General features: G+C 39.7%; 1 protein-coding gene across 1 annotated transcript in view; it reads left to right on the top strand.

The window, feature by feature from the left end:
• The first annotated feature begins 4829 nt into the window (after positions 1-4829).
• The window catches only part of rc3h1b (ring finger and CCCH-type domains 1b), a 39807-nt gene continuing 26776 nt past the window's right edge, over positions 4830-17860 (top strand). The window contains exons 1-7 of the mRNA XM_048990147.1: positions 4830-4975; positions 7010-7422; positions 12025-12145; positions 12327-12566; positions 16385-16560; positions 16648-16848; positions 17191-17323. Coding sequence (XP_048846104.1) covers positions 7192-7422; positions 12025-12145; positions 12327-12566; positions 16385-16560; positions 16648-16848; positions 17191-17323 — 1102 coding nt within the window. The 5' untranslated portion in view covers positions 4830-4975; positions 7010-7191. The remainder of the gene's footprint in view (positions 4976-7009; positions 7423-12024; positions 12146-12326; positions 12567-16384; positions 16561-16647; positions 16849-17190; positions 17324-17860) is intronic.

Here is a 17860-nt window from a genome sequence, read left to right as displayed (position 1 = left end):
GAAGTCTTAATTGGCTGAGCGCAGAGGCATTACCTTGTTCTTATTGGGGTAGGATGCGGAAGTGAATGACCATGTTTGATAGGCTCGTAAAGGAGAACACGTGCCGTCGTGCTGCGTGATCTTGTTTTTAATGTTAACGGTTTTGGGCATGTGCAATGTGTGTACATTCTTAAACTCGTTTTGCAGTTACTATTAAATGTAGTAGTTAGTAGTGTAGTTACTGCAGCATTTTACTGAAGCGGCATCTGGTTGAAAAGGAAGAAATCCAAGTTTCATCGTAGTAAAGATCCGTTTTTTCTCATTTAATGAGTCTGCCCAATACCCAATTTGTGAGTAAAATTATTTATTAAGGTCCATGACTGCAAATTGTAAATACTCATGCTGGCAGAATGACAGATTTCTTAGGATAATATATTATCTTAAGAAATATGTCGTATCCCTTAAGGGGTACTGTGCATTTTTGGTACTCTGCTTGTAGTTTTGTCTTTGCAGTATGCTAGGAAATATCTGCAGGTCAGGTTTCACAGTATTGGGAATTAAGATCGTATAGAAGATGCTTTTAAGAGAACGCTGGCCAAGTACCAGGGGCTTCTGGAGGATTGCCGGAGACAGGAGTGGTGAGCATAGTGTCATCCAGTGGAATTAGGCTGCTGAGGCTTCGCCGGCTACTTTCTCTACAGAGTCTACATCTTGCTGGGTATAAGTGGGCCACTCAGAATGACAGCCATCAGGACTGCAACAGAGACAGCTAAAAGAGCTTCCAGGTGACTGTTGATCAAGAGGGGTGAGCCGTAGCTTAATACTGCTCAGATGTAAGTTGGGGCTTGATCAACCCTAGCTGGGTCACCCATGCAAGAGTGTATGATGTGAGACCTGAAACCCAGGAAGCTAGGATGTATCTTTCATCCAGGGAGGGAATGAGACAAGGAGCTCTTCCAAACTGTGCTATAACACCAGTAGAATGAAGTCATATTAAAATAATACATGATTATTTTTGTCTTTCCTCTGGAGTATCCAGATCCCATAAATACAATAACATGCCAAGGTGAATTGGAATTGCTAAATTGCCCCTAGCTGTGGTCTGTGTGCCCTGCGATGGGTTGGCACCATATCCAGGGTTTTTCCCTGTACCTTTTTACCTTGTGGGAACATTTTTTTGGTCCTCAAAAGAGAAAAGTCAGTTTCACAAAAATCTATGAATGCAATCAAAAAACTAAAATAGACAAAAATCTTGTGTTTTTGTTTGGTTACTTTTGGTTAAGGTTTAAGGACTGTGTTTGTGTGGCATATAATACTGCTGCTGTAGATAATATTCTGCACTGACAGGACTTTGCATTTTGTCACAACACAATCACAACAATTCAAGCCTTAAGAGATTGGAGTAAGGAGTACCAATTCTTATCTTATTATCTGATGAATAGGCCACAGGATCACATGTAGGCAATTTCTCTATGTGAATTATCTGGCTCCAGTCCTACAAGTAAAATCAGAAAGGTTTATATGTGATGTGTTAATTACTGTTACACATTTTACACAGGATCTGATATTACCGCACACTGGATTAGGGACAAACTGGCTTTTCATTGAGATGATGCACTAGGCTCTAGGGCAGAGGGACTCCATCCAGCCTCTGAACCTCAATGCCACAGCAGCTGACTCCTCATCAGATGTTGCAGAGGAGGCTAATGGGGTGCAGAGTAGCTCTGCTCCAGGGCCATCCACTACCCAAACTGTCTGTGGGTTCCAAAACGCCCAAACGAACAAATAAGCAAAATTGAGCTTGTAGAGTACCGTACCACAAGGACTACAGAGAAAGACAGGGCAGCGTGTGGCTCAGTGGGCTATGCCTGTATGTCTGTAATCAGCAGGTCATCGGTTCTAACATCTGTGGGTCCTTGAGGAAGACCCTTAACCCTCAGCTCCCTGGTTACCGCTGTGGGTGGCAGCCCTTCACGGACAGCTTACTCTACAAAGAGTGAGTTGAGGGAGGTTTCCCCATGGAGATCAATAAAGTATCAATAATAATAATAATTATTATTATTATTATTATAACATTGACTTCTGTTCCTTAAATCATATGATTCATCACTTAAAAGTTGCATGACATCAAATACAAGTTGCTTCTCATCTGTCTCAGTGCAGTGTTCTTTGAACTGAAATTTTGATATGGAAAGTGAAAGAATTTGGGGGATTTGTGGGTGTAAAACAGAAAGGTGTGTAGAAATGTTCATTCTTGTGTAGCAAAAGAACATTTGGATCCATCAAAAACAAGAGTCACAGAATGCAGTAATTAGTTATTGATTTATGACTACAAAAGTAAATGATTTCAACAAGATGAACAGAAATATTTTAAGGGTAAACCACGGTTGTGGTAGCTGGTGGTAATGTAAGCTAAATATTTATTTACATGTACAACAAAAATTCATCTTTTGGCATAATTATGATACCAGGGCCTAACGGTGCCGGGGTGCCAGTATGCGGGAAAATGGCCTGTCCCTTATGCGGGCCCTACTCCTCTCCTGGATGTCATTTAGGTCATATGAAGCAGGTTCTCCAAGCTGGAACTCTGGCTCTCCTATGATGTCTCCATGTGTGAGGCACACATTGTGGAGGAACGCATAGGCAAGTTCTGAACAGAATTTCAGCTTGATCTCCAGTGCCTTGAATAAGGTGGCCTCCAATGACCCCAAATGTCCTCTGAGTTACAGAACAGGCTCTGCATTGCTTTCCTCTAAAGCGTTCCTACATCTTCCTCTGAAATGAGTGTCTGAAAGGGATTATAAGGTTGGTTTTATAGAATCGGTATCATTTATGTTTGACAAACATTACGGAAAAGTATCATACATTTTAAACCTTTGTTGATGTGACATAGTACTGTTTGCACTTTACAGGAAAGACTTTTTCCCATCTTAACACCAAAACCTAAGTTATTATTTAATATTTTCTGAAATATTTCACACTTTAACCCAAACATGTCAGTCATTTGTAATTCAACTATTCATGTTCAACTATTCATTCATATTCATGTTCATATTCATATTCTGGTGTGATCTCTCAATTTAGATGTCCCTTATAAATAATCACATAATGTTACATTTTTAAAAAAGGGAAAATGTCAAGCACCATCCATTGCAGGTTATGATGAAATAATTTGTCATTGATTCAGCATTTTTGCTAGAAATGTGCAGAGACATCTTGTAATTTTATTTGTCCAGATTTAATGCAAAAAAATGCAGCACATGTATTTTATTTAATATAAAAGTACAAAAAATGTATCACATCACAGGGTTGAATTCACAACAGGGTTGAAAATGGCTGAATGAACAAACGTTAAATACTGTCACATTTTTCTCAGATAAGCAGAAATCATATTAGTACATACACCTATAGTCAGTTAGTTGCTCACACACACACACACATATTTGTATTCATATCAATGTGGGGACTGTCCATTGATTTCTATGGGGAAAAACCTTAATCCCAACAATAACAACCTTAACCCCTACCTAACCCTAATCTTAATCATGAGCAACCAAACAAAATGCAAGATGTTTTGGCATTTTAATTTTTTTGATTGCATTTCTAAAATGTAGTTATTTCTTAGGGAGACCGAAGAAATGTCCCCACGAGGTAAAAAGTTACAGGTATTTATCACATTGTGGGGAAATCTGGACAATCAGGTAGCAGAGTGGCATGCTGGACTGATGTCAAATGTAAATAGTGTAAATACCTGTGTATAATCAGAAAGTATTGTGTTGCATCTGTGCCATACATTAATATTATGAATAGTGTTAAATGTTAATTGGTGTGTGTGCGCCTACCGTGTGTAATGTGGGTAGTCAGGGTGGCCAGCATGGTGGGCTGTGTGTGTTGTCTTAGTGAGTGGCATACATACAGTATGGCCATTTTGTGTTTTCCTGCACTTTGACTCAGCATCATATTGTGTGATCGACATGTCTGGTACCCACACCACACTGGTGTCAGAACTGGGGGTGGAAGTACAGAAATTTAGTAGGGAGATCAAAGAGCTCCAGGGAACCCACCACCAAAAGTGCACAACAAACCTGAGGAGACCTCCTGGAACTGAGTGCCTCTCCGAAGTGACGCGACAGGGCTAGCACCACCCACCTGCCTGAGCGACAGCATTATGACCAGGAGTGGCGTGACACAGGGACCTTCCTAAAGCCTCCCCACTACAACACATCAAAAGATGGAGCATGTTTGAAGTGTAACCTACACATCTCCAAATGGAGGCCCAAAAAAAAAAAGCAGTAGGCATGTCAATCAGAGTTTGAACTGAAGCTCATTATATATAAGATGAAGCTCTGTAGGTCAAAAGTACTAGGAAAAGATCTGCTTAGCTGTTTGTGCAGCTCTCTCGACGTCACTATTAGCTCGGGCATAGTGAGGGCTGGTTCTTATGTGAAGTTGAAATTGCAACTGTGCCGCTGCTTCAGTTTTGGGACAATATGCCTAAAAGTTAATCAGTTCCATTTCGGCACCCTGCAATGCTTCTGCAAAGTTTCAAAAAGATCAGTCAATTAGTTTGAGTTATCCTCGTAAAAAGCAAAGCATCTTTGGCGGCAGATGACCGGTCCAAAAACCATTTACGTATTCAATGTATTTCACGGAATCCGGGGCATATATTATGCCATGTGATGGCAATTGTACAAGACCGGGTCTTGTAATAAAACATTGGGAAATTTGTGTGAAACAGTAAGGGATGATGTTCTGTGCACAAGTGACATCATGGTGTGGGGATTGCACTCGTTGTTTTACAAATGTTAATTGTCATTTGAAATATGTGCCAAAGAAATTGAGAAAAAAATAATGAACAGTGTTGCATTTCCTCCTTTGATTTATGTGTGTCACTGGCGATCACTGGCGTCAGCGATACACGGTCGACATGGCGACGGCGATGAGAAACACCGTCTCCCCGAAACAGCTGAAGATTAGTTAAGTTTAATCAGAGACTGTAAGTACCAGTTGACGTTTTGACATTTTTGTCATAAATAGTATTAGTATTCTAACGTTAGGTGTACGGCCTACAAGCTGAAAAAGGAAAACTCTTTTCTTTGACTGCTTAGTCCAATCCCTTATGGCCCCAATGCGGCTAACTGGGAACAATAGGGGCATTGGCTTCGTTTCTTATACTTATTTATCCGTAGTTAGTTAACAGAAATCTTCGAGAAATAATTTTACGTAGTTAATTTATATTTAGCGATAGTTAGTAATGGGTTTCTTTTGAAAGTTGAGGTCTATTTTTCTGTTTCCCATCAATAGCGTTGTTGGTTAGCTACAAAGATACAGCGGCTGTTGAGCTGTGTAATTTTCGATGCGATTAGATAACGTTTTACATAAATAAGTATAACCTGCCTGATATTTTTCCATTTAATTTAAAAACGTAGTTTACACGCATGTTGGTACTTAGTTAGATGTCAGCTATATTGCAGGAAAATCTGCATATACCATTTCGATGGCTTGGTTTAATTTCTTGCCTCCTGGGGCACGAATTAGCCTGATCTAGATTAAAGTTTGTCCTTCCGAACAGTTAATGGAAAATAAAAGCCTTACTTTTTAATTATATGTTTTCGTCATTTGATAGATTTTCTAAAATATTTACTCGATTTATTTTTATGTTTAAACAGAGTGTGTGATCGATACAATTTGGCCTACTTAGCTAGCTTGCTAGCTTATGCAGAACAAGAGAACATATCCGGGAAACTGCAATGTTTAACCCATTTAGTATATAATTTTAAAACATATCTTATAAAAAGTCAAACTAACTAAAGGTCCATTGACAGGCTGAGTAGCAAGTACGTTATTTTCATTTTGCGTGATTAGGCCTTAGGCTTTAGGCAACTAAATCTGTACTAAACACCATTTGGCTTTTGTAATGAAACACGTCAGGGGATATTACTAATGTTATATAACAAATAATATAGTTTAATCTACATGTTGTGTTGGTATTAGCAAAACTATTTGCTGTGTAACTTAAAAAAGTGCATGAATATTTATAACGTATTTCAATTCTTGTGTGTATTTATTAGGTAGATGTCGATGTAATTTCTGTGTTTGGTTTCCTAATTTTAGTCATTGTACATGGTTTTTTATAATAGTACGCATCAATAGTGTGGTAGCAAAATAGCTAATCTAGATTTGTCATTTAGGACCCGTGTCGATGTATGCCTGATGTCCTGAAAATTACATTCATTAGATCTATCGTTGCATTTGTATCCCACTGAATTGGGCGTAGCTGACCTCGAGGTCGGTCATGATGTATCCAAGAATGCTCTGCTTTCTTAAATTACCCCGCTTGGTATAATATGCAAGTTAAAAAAATGCACCTGTTCCTTGTTACATCCGAATTAAGTTGAGGACATATGCTGTTTATTTTAGAAAGTAAATGGTTTTAGGGTTTGCATCCCAAACCTAAAGGGCTTCACTGTATTCAATTCTTGAATATTCTACTGGAGATTGTATGTCACTTTAAATATCACCAAAATTATTTTTTTCTACATGTTGTTTACCATCTGAAATCTAAACGACAGTGACAGCCACATTGCTGTAGTCCAGTGTTTTTCATAGAACGTTTGACACGTGGTGTTCCTCAAAATATTGTTAAATCGTAAATTGTTAAATGTTGTTAAATCATGGGCCTGTATCACAAAGCAGGATTTCTTGTTTTGCCAGTCTGGCTTAAATGTAAGTGAATGAACATAAAGTCCATTTAAACTGGGGTACCTTAAATCTGGCAAGGTATCCAGCTGAGTAAGAAATCTCGCTTCATGATACAGGCCCCATATGTTTTGGTAACTTTGAAATCTTAGCTTATGAAAATTTATCAAGCTATGTTTTTTGTAAGCTGTAGAAGTATTTAGCAGTTTGTATGCAAATTTGGGCTGATTATATACTGCAGTTATTTATTCAATTATACAAGTGTAGTACAATTAATTAATTAAATGTGTCCATGCAGTTGATGTACGATGACATTTCTTTTCTCTTTCAGGTTTATATTTCACACTATGTGATGAATGCCGACAATGTCAGAATATATTGAAAATCATTGACGTTTGGGAAGTTCTTAATTTTTTTCTGTGATTCCAGTGGAATCTGGATTTTTCTTTCTTGTTTTTAAAAAAAACAAAAGGCATACAGCTAAGAAGATTTATGTAGATTAATTTTGTTACAATGCCTGTACAAGCACCACAGTGGACAGAGTTTCTGCTGTGCCCCATATGCACTCAAACTTTCGAGGACACCATCCGTAAGCCCATTAGCTTGGGCTGTGGCCACACTGTTTGCAAGATGTGCCTGAATAAGCTGCACCGCAAGGCATGTCCATTTGATCAGACCACAATCAACACTGACATCGAGCAGCTCCCAGTCAACTCTGCTCTTCTACAGCTTGTCAGCGGACAAGTAAGTTATGTTAATCTTACTTTATTGTCCTCTAATTCAATGTTTCCCAACCTGGTACTTAGGGACCCTAGACAGTCCTCATTTTTGCTCCCTCCCAGGAGCTGGGACTGTCTGACTGGGAGTTTAGAAGGAGCAAAACATGGAATGTCTGGGGGCCCTCATAGGCTTAATTGGGAAACATCACTAAAATTGACTACTTTGGAGTTTTTATGACTAATGACTTTGCTTCCATATTCAGACATTTTCTATACCTTCCACTATTACTGCATTTTGCTGTTTCTATTAAGTGACATAAATGGTAACTGAAAGTTGCTAATGGCGTCAGTCATTTGGACAGTTCAAAAGTATCTTGTGCTGAATCTCTATCTGTAATAGAGTTGTTTCTTCATTAGCCTTATTGAAGTTCTTAAAATTAAGTACTCTCAGCCTTCACCTTGACTATCTGTTTTGTGTGTTATCTGTCTGCTGCAGGGCACATTTGGACAGCCAGCTAAGGTGGTTAAAGAAATGAGTGTAGCAAATAAGTATTGTTCAGAGAAGTATTGTCTTGCTTGGCAAGTCAGTATTCGTTGTTTACACTTTAGATTTCTTTGTTTCGTTTTTAGATTTGTAAAAAAGACAACTTTAAATGTGTGTTTTTGCCAACTTAAATTTCAAACTCCAAATATATTAGAAATAATAACTTAATTTCTAATATATTATTATTATTTTAGAAAATAGATAAATATCAATATTTATTAACTGAAATAAAAGCTATTCATTAAGAGTAGTTATCCTGCCTTCCAGGACAAAAATATTAAATATTTTATGGTAGGGCTCTGAGATATCACAGTGAGATATAATCTCAATTCTATGACGCGTTTGCCATAGATAACGGGTGAAACGTTTGCCCGGACGTCGTCTCTTTGGTACTATACAAACTTTTACCTACACCCACGATTTGGTAAGCAGATTAGTACTGCGCCAAAAATATTCATGAGATGTGTATTGTGACGCCAAAAAGTTAGTAATCTGTATAAATTCAGTGTATACTTATGTTTATTAATTTCAGTAAGCCACATACTACTGTTTTGGTAAATCATGGAAGTGATGAGCACTGAAGTGGCAGTGAAGAAAGGGACAGCTCAACAGCCACATCATCTTTTAAAAGTTGAAGTGCACCCATCTGATATTCGGAGCCTATTAGACGGATCGGGTATCGGCCATATGTGACCGATCCACATCCGATACTTGTTAGTTTTGAACAGTCTGTCAAAAGAGAGCTTGTATTTCTTGTATGGTCCATTTGTACAATCAATTGCTTATCAGCTCTTTCCCATTTTAGATGTGTTTTTGCGACATTCAAGCTGAAAACTAACTCTGCCACACAGTTTTTTTTTGTCACTCAAAAAATAATTTTTGGGTGTGAGCGCAGTGACTCCCTCCTGCTGTGACATCATGCACATATCCTTTGCAGTAGGGTGGAGTATAAGAACATCATATAGATGGGTGACAATCTGGAAGTATTTTATGATTTTATCAACTAGTACCACAGCGATTTGCAATTTTTGTTTAAAAAAGTGTTTTGAGAGGTTGGGGTAGCATTGAGTGGAAAATCCCACTAAAGAAAGTGCACAGAATTGTGTGAGACAATGCAAGTAATATGCAAAAAGCAAAGGATGAATTAGGGAGTTGCTAGCAGCTTGTGATACGATGGGGGTGGGGGGGGTGGGGGGGGCTGCTGTTGCAACAAAGTGTAACTGATGTTGTTGCCAGTGTGAGAAATACTGTGGAGCATTTCAAGCGTTCACCCATTGTGTATACTGTCTTGGAACATAAACGCTTCAGAAATGCTTTAAACAGGATTTCCAAACAAGGTGGAATTTTTGTGATTAATTTTCGTTGTTGACACGCCACAGCACACAACACTGAAATGTGTTCTGTGCATTTAACCCATATGTGACATAGTAGGGGGCAAATAATGCAGTGCTTGGGGGTGGTACCTTGCTGGGCAGGGATTCAAACCTGCAATCTTTCAACTACAAGTGCGCATCCCTAACCATTAAGCCACCACTGCCCACAACATACAGATTGTATGTTTTTAGTAGCCTAATGAAAGATTTTTTGGCATATAATTTTTAAATTGTATTTAGTGGTTTTAAAATATTAATATATAAAGTAGCAATATTTCATATTTATATAAAAATATTTAAAAAGAGGTCTTGTATAGGGCTGCCACTAATGACTATTTTCCTATGGATTAATCTATCGATTATTTTACCGGTTTGTTGATTCATCTAAACGATTCATTTTCATCCAGAAAATCAAGTAGACCATTTTAAGCAGAGAGTGGTTATTAGAGGCACAATGTCATAGTGGCCCTGCGTTCATACTGAGGTACCGCAGGGTTCAATTTTATGACCACTGTTGTTCCTAATTTACAATAATGATATTGACACCAATACTTACAGTAAACTGGTTAAATTTGCAGACGACACCAAGGTGGGTGGTGTAGCAGATACTGATCTAGCAGCGGAGAGGCTACAACGGGATCTTGATTTAATTAGCGACTGGGCTGATACCTGGCAGATGAAATTTAACGTACATAAATGTAAGGTAATCCAGGCAGGGAGCAGAAATATAAAGTACAGATATGGTCACCATACCTTACACTGCTCCCTTGGAAAAGGTGCAACGTAGGGCTACGAGAATGATTCCTGATCTTAGAGGAATGTCTTATGAGGAGAGGTTAGCTGAGCTGCATCTGTTTAGCCTCGAGCAAAGAAGACTAAGGGGGGCCATAATCCAGATATATAAGGTTTTAACAGGTCTGGATGCTGCTCAGCCAAATGGTTATTTCAATATTAGTTTAAGTACTAGCACTCGTGGCCATAAGTGGAAGTTAGCGGGAGAATTTTTTTAAAACGAATCTGAGGTAGCATTTCTTTACACAGCTTGTAGTTAGAGTATGGAGTATGGACTTCCTGCTAGTGTAGCGCAAGTTAAAACCCTGAGTTTTTTTAAAATCAGAGCTGAATAAGATTTAACAACTCTGAGCTATTAGTTACGTTCTCCCCAAACGAGTTTGATGGGCCGATTGGCCTACTCTTATTTGTAAATTTCTTATGTTCTAATTTAAATAATCTTTTTTGACCACAGCAAACTGTATGTTATTGCTGAACTTTAGATAAGAGACACTTTGGCACTATACGGACATTATTTTCACTCATAATTCGATAAGCAAATTAGTAGCATGCCTAAAATATTAATGAGATGTATTGTGATTCCCAGAAGTTCGTAATCTGTATAAATTCAGGATATCCTTATGCTTATTAAACTTGGTTAGCGGAGTGCCCCGTGCTGCTGTTTTGCTAAACCGTGGAAGCGATAATCACTGAGGTAGTGGTGAACCTAGAGTTGGCAATCACAATATCTTTTGAAAGTGGATATATTGTGGATAAACAAGGTAAAAAGATCATCTTGTGGTGCTACTTTTTGCCATTTGACTTTTTGCCAATAAATGCTGGGCAAATGATTGTATTCATATGTGCATTTTAAGCGCTGTGTTGCCAAACAGTAATTGGACTGCTTTTTTTACCCTCAGTAAAGTATTTGTTTCCTGAAAGTCCCATGTACACAAGGGTTAAATTAGCAGAAAACAATCAAACATCAATCAGTTATCACAAAAGCCGTGACTGTGTTAATTTAAATAAAATAATAAAAATAAAAACAATTTCAGTAAGAAGAAAACAAAACGGATTGTGCAGCTGAAGCTGTTTGGACCCCTGATAATGGGACCTTTCTGTAAACAGTCTCTGACCTTGAAATAGGTATTTCATTTATAGCTCAGCAATGGAATCAATATTTTTCTGCACCACAAATGTAACGTTTTCCTTGGATTTCACATCTTTGCTGTTTGTGGGTGTATACCCGATGGCCTTGCGCCACTTCTGTTTGGTAAGCATAACTAGCATGCTAGGAGCACAGCACTTCTGATTGGTGAGAATCACTGTTACACATGCAGGACAGCATGAATTTGTAATCCTTGGGTCAGACATGCTGAAAAACATACATCTTAAATCGCAGTCTTTGCGATTTGCTAATCGCGTTGTTTCAAATAGTGATTTCGGTTTGAAATCGATAAATAATTCAGGCCTAGCCCTTATTGTGTTTTTTTATACCTTTTTTAAGGAAAGACTGTAAAAGTTGAATGCCCTGTCACATGTAATACAATATATCATATCAGTAACTATTGGAAAAGAGGTCTTTCTTGACTTGGTTGCAGAACTCTTCAGAATGTTTTGATATCATTTAAATTGAGACTAACATTTGTAAATATCAGTGTTTGTACTGCATTTGTTGAACCTCTGGATTGAGTGCCTGCTAAGTCATTTTAGAAATAAATTAGCCATGAGATCATGTAAGTAAGGATTGAATATGTAGAAACTTATTTGAGTTAGTGTGAGTGGTTAGTTACGTTATTGGAAAATGCAGCTTGATTATACTTTTTACCTGTTGCTCATTGCAAGTAAACAAACTGGTGGGAAAGTATGGCCTTTGTGTGTTTTTCTCATTTCTCAATTGCAAATCAGACTTTTATGAAATTATTTCTTTTGTTCACAGGTTCCCGTGCAACAGTCTGTTACCTTGTTGATTGATGCAGAAGAGACAAAGCACTATCATGAAGCCCGCAAGTGTGTAGAGGAGCTGGCGCTCTATCTTAAACCCCTTAGCAGCACCAGAGGTAATACATCAGCACTATATTGTAATGCAAGAACAATTATTTATTTATTATGTAAGAATCTGCTGAAAGGAATCCATTGCTTCAGCTTTCACCACTTTCACAGTGCTTAAGGTGGTCTGATGTATGAAAAGCTGTTAGGTATCTCATTTGACCTCTGCCCCTTTCCCCTGTCTGTCCTTAGTTGTGACTCTAAGCAGTGTATCGCAGAGCATGCTGAGCCGGCCCATGCAGCGCAAGCTGGTCACCCTGGTGCACTGCCAGCTCGTCGAGGAGGAGGGTCGTGTAAGGGCCATGAGGGCCGCCCGGTCCTTGGGGGAGCGCACTGTCACTGAGCTCATCCTGCAGCATCAGAACCCTCAGCAGCTCTCCTCTAACCTGTGGGCTGCAGTGCGGGCACGGGGTTGCCAGTTCCTGGGTCCGGGTAAGACAATGGGCCAGTTGTTCTATTCCCTGGCTTTCAGGGAATACATATGGTTTTATCATTGGCCACTGCCACCACACTGACACTTTGGTATGTGAGTCAATATTTTGAAAACCGTTTGACAGATTTTGCAAACTCCTCACAGGCATTGTGTATAAGTGAGGATCTAAAACTTATTAAATTTTGAGACCAATTGGCCCAAAATTGAAGCAGTGCCACATAGTGATAGCGCAAAAAGGCAGTTTTGACACATGAATTCTTTATGATAACTCAAAGTTTTTGATGGATGCGACGTTTTGAAGGTTTGTAGAGGCATTATATTGATGCCAAAGTTGAACTGTTTAATTTTTGTGACAGATTTCATCAAAACTGAAACAATGCTGCTTAATATTAGCAAAGGGAAGGGTGAAAGCAGATGGCATTTAACCTTGTGAATGTGATAAGTTTAAACCATTTGATGGACCTCATTATGGCTTAATAAAACATATATACTTGGTTCGATTTTTAGAGAAATTGCCTTCAAGAATGAAATGGCAGTGCTGTGTGAGAGAAGAGTAAGGAAACAGCAGCTGTAGAAGGTGCTTGGTCTTGACACTACAAAGTATTGTAGGGGTAACAAACTGGAAGTGATCAAATTTTGAGACCGATTGCTTCAAAACTGAAGCAGCACTACATAGCGATAGCAAAAAGTAGTTTGAGACATTTAGCACAATAACTCAAAAAGTGCAATTCACAAACAGATCTTTTTCAACCTTTGCAGACATGTGACGCTGAAGATCTTGACCTGATGAAAGTGGGGAGAGCAATTAACCACATGTAACCATTCTAAACATGAATTGAGCCATCAAGCAAGAGATGCCAATATTCCTTGTTATTTGATGGGCAAAATGATGGGCAAAAAAGTCAGGGGTGGCCAGTCTTATCCGCAAAGGGCCAGTGTGTTTTCACTGCAACTCCTTAATTAGGTCACTAATTATAGGGCTGTTTGGCTGAAGAGTCCTCACACCTGGGTTTGAACAGCTGACCTAAAGGTTATCCCAAAAATCTGCATACACACTTGCCCTTTCTGGATAAGATTGGCCACCCCTGCTCTAAGTGAATGAACCAAGAGTTAAAATGCTTTAATTTGTAAATACTGATCTTGTTGATTGTAGCTAATCCTTTAAATCCACTGTAAATAAGACTGTTATTTTTTTACTCAGTTTTTTTGCATCCATTCCATATATTGCGCATAACCCAATATTGAAAAATGCTAAAGTACGATTGCATCTCTCACTCTCCTGTAGCTCAACAGATAAAAGAGAGCTCATAGGTTCAAATCCCACAAAACTTGCAACTTTGCGCCTCTTCCCTATATAATACACCTTATTAGAAAAGGTGCCAGTTAAATATATACATTGCATGGATGTTGTAGGGCAGCATGGTGGTGCAGTGGTTAGCACTGTTGCCTCACACCTCTGGGACCCGGGTTCAAGTCCACACCTGGGTCACATGTGTGCGGAGTTTGCATGTTCTCCCCATGTCGTCGTGGGGTTTCCTCCGGTTACTCCGGTTTCCCCCCACAGTCCAAAAACATGCTGAGGCTAATTGGAGTTGCTAAATTGCCCGTAGGTGTGCATGTGTGAGTGAATGGTGTGTGTGTGTGTGTGTGTGTGTGTGTGTGTGTGCCCTGCAATGGGCTGGCCCCCCATCCTGGGTTGTTCCCTGCCTCATGCCCATTGCTTCTGGGATAGGCTCCAGACCCCCCGCGACCCAATAGGATAAGCTGTTTGGAAAATGGAAAATGGATGGATGTATGTTGTATGGTCAGTATAAGCCATTGTGAAGGTATTTATTGTGCATTATAGATAAGAGCTTTATAGAGCATTCATAATGCATAATACACAAGGCTATAATGTAGCCTTAGGGCTGGGTACCGAACTTAGGTACTTTTTGTGGTACCGATCAAAATGCTCCAATTCGATCGAGGATCAAAAAAAATATTTTCTTTCGGTGCCAAATTCCGATACCCAAGCAGTAAATCTCTGTGAACTAGTAAGCATGCAGCATACTTGTGTAAAGATCTAAAGTCGCTGGTGATTGGCTGTCAAATGTAATCTTTCACAGAAACGTCATATATGCCGGAGAAAAAACATATGCCCAGAGACAAACTAGTGAATGGGTTCACGTGTGTGTTGTTTTATGCCCCCCATATAGTGGTTGACCACATCGTAGTATATCACATGCAACACCCGGGGAGGGAGGGAGGGAGGGAGAGGGAGAGAGAGAGAGATATGATGTCTGTGTGAGAGCAAGATCATTGGAACTAAGTCTGATTACCAGTCCTCAGAGACGCTTACATTATTGCTGGCTTACTTGGTGATTGCGCTAACATGGAAGTTACACAGAAGTGTAGAAAAAAAGAATAGATGCTGTTGGTTTTCTACCTCAATAAGACTGAATACCTTTTGCCTGGTGCCAGTGGTGAAACGTGCCAGTGCTTATTCGTGGGATAAAGTTACATCGTTTTTTATTCTGTGGAAAATGAAAGATAGGGGCTATATTTCTTTATGAATTGTATTATAGCGGGCAGAGTATACATGTTTTTCTGCTGCGAGCCCGTTGTTACATGAATACGCGCACATAAGAAGTGCAGACAAGATGGAAATGGCAGCGCAAGATCCGATGGATGCAGCTGGCAGGGCTCTAAAGTGTCACACATTGACCATGAGACACTGCGTCCATATCAGATGTAATCTTACTCCAGACTTTTTATGAAACTCGAGAGCCCTGGTAAAATATAAATAAAAGGCTGTGTCCCGTTATGATCGCGATCGATCCCCCAAATATGTTTGTAAATCAATTCCAAGAATAAGAAGAATGTAATAATGTATTGTTGTTATTCTTGGAATTGATTTACAAACATATTGGTATTGAAAAAAGTATCATTCTGGTACTGGTATCAAAATTTCGAACGATTCCTAGCCCTATGTACTATGCCTTTTTATAAACAGTTTCATAAATAGCTGTGTCTGTAATGCTGATGCGTTATAAGGCATCCTACATGAGTGCTTTAAGTGAAATGTTACCCATCCATCCATTTTCCAAACCGCTTATCCTACTGGGTCGCGGGGGGTCCAGAGCCTATCCCGTAAGCAATGAGCACGAGGCAGGGAACAACCCAGGATGGGGGGCCAGCCCATCACAGGGCACACTCACACACCATTCACTCACACATGCACACCTACGGGCAATTTAGCAACTCCAATTAGCCTCAGCGTGTTTTTGGACTGTGGGGGGAACCCGGAGTACCCGGAGGAAACCCCACGACGACATGGGGAGAACATACAAACTCCGCACACATGTAACCCATAGGTCCCAGAGGTGTGAGGCAACAGTGCTAACCACTGCACCACCATTCTGCCCCGTGAACTGTTACCAAAAACAATAATATAGATGATTGTTTTCTAACATGGACATTGAAACATACACCAAGGAATAAAGATGGTCGGGAGAGATTCTGCAAATTGTCAGAATAGTGGAATATGCAATAAATGAATGTGATATGTAGGTCAGTAAGTATAGTTCAAGGACATTCAGGTTAAAAACTCATTTAGTGGCTCTCTCATTTCCAGGTGATCCATCCAGAAATTGAACTTCATTTTTACATTTCCAAGTGATCCATCTCGTATTTCTAGAAATTGTACAAGTTCCTGATTGTGGGACGAGTATCGATGGCTGGGAATACAATGCTGCCATTTCTGACAGCACCGAATCTGGTTAAACCCAAATGCAAAAGAGGGAAAAACTAAAATATGGCTTCTGCTTCCCTTTTTCAGCAATGCAGGAAGAGGCTTTGAAGCTGGTCTTACTAGCACTTGAAGACGGTTCCGCTCTATCCCGTAAAGTCCTCGTACTCTTTGTGGTGCAGAGACTGGAGCCCCGTTTCCCCCAGGCATCTAAAACTAGTATCGGACATGTAGTGCAGCTTCTTTACCGGGCCTCTTGCTTTAAGGTATATTTCTTTTCTTTCCAGAATATATCAGTTGTAACAACTAGCTTTGATAACAGACCCCTGTGAAAACATCTCTTCTGATGTCAGGTGACAAAGCGAGACGAGGATTCGTCTCTGATGCAGCTCAAAGAAGAGTTCCGCACATATGAGGCCCTGAGACGAGAACATGACTCCCAGATTGTACAAATTGCAATGGAGGGGGGTCTGCGCATCGCCCCTGACCAGTGGTCCTCTTTGCTTTATGGGGATCAGTCCCACAAATCACACATGCAGTCTATCATTGATAAGGTACGTATTATCAAACTGTTTTCCGTTATAATATATAGCCAGCTTCCCGGACATAAATTACTGATTAGTGGAATATTTGAGTTACATGAATTCATCCTAAAATGTTCTGAGATCATTCAGTAGATCCTTTAAACTTAGACTATACCCAGTAATTAAATTGAATCTTTCAGAGGTATAGTGGTAAAATGTCAGCAGGTGGACCGTATGGAATTTTGTTCATTTCCAGTGCATGAATAATGTTGTGTTTCTAAATGATAAAGGGTGAAAATAATCAAGTAGCAACATACTGTTACGTTAAAGCTTTAGAAAGGCTGTTTAATAATGGTTGCATGCCTACTTTAGCTGCAGACTCCAGCATCATTTGCGCAGAGTGTGCAGGAGCTGACCATCGCCCTGCAGAGGACGGGGGACCCTGCAAACCTCAACCGATTGAGACCTCATCTAGAGCTTTTGGCCAACATTGACCCTAGTCCAGGTTGGGATAATTCTGTGAAGTGCTAATGATAGGTGAAAGGAAGTTTTGGCCCTCACGGTGGGCTTAATAAATACCTGTTTTGTTCATTAAATAAACAAATGACAAGTAGGTCTTTTCTCGCTTTGTGTGTGTGTGTATAGAAACAAAGCTGTTAACTTATGGTTAGAGTAGTGATTCTCAAACTCTGTGGTGCGCCCTCCCTTGCAGTGCAGTACCACAAATTACAGTTTCAGAGTGTGTGTAGCGGAACCAGAATGTGAGCGAAATAGAGTGGTGAGAATTTCCACTTATCGCATATGGAGCAGTATGTTCCTCCACTCACAGCCACTGCAGACCACTCCGCTCATTATCACTCCCCCCTCGTCAGTTTTCACCCTGCTCCAATGAAATTGTTCACCGCTCGCTCCAAAAAAGAAAGCACTCTGCATTGCATTTCAATTTTAGCTTTAACTGTAGCCCGGCATCAAAATAACTGAGCAGCCAGATCCACATTCAAGCAGAAATGATTTATTTCAAGATGTGAGCGGGTTGCCAACT

The sequence above is a fragment of the Brienomyrus brachyistius genome, chromosome 21 (genome assembly GCF_023856365.1).
Source record: "Brienomyrus brachyistius isolate T26 chromosome 21, BBRACH_0.4, whole genome shotgun sequence".
NCBI lineage: Eukaryota > Metazoa > Chordata > Actinopteri > Osteoglossiformes > Mormyridae > Brienomyrus > Brienomyrus brachyistius.
Note: the sequence above shows the minus strand (reverse complement) of the source record. Positions and strands in the feature narration are given on the sequence as shown.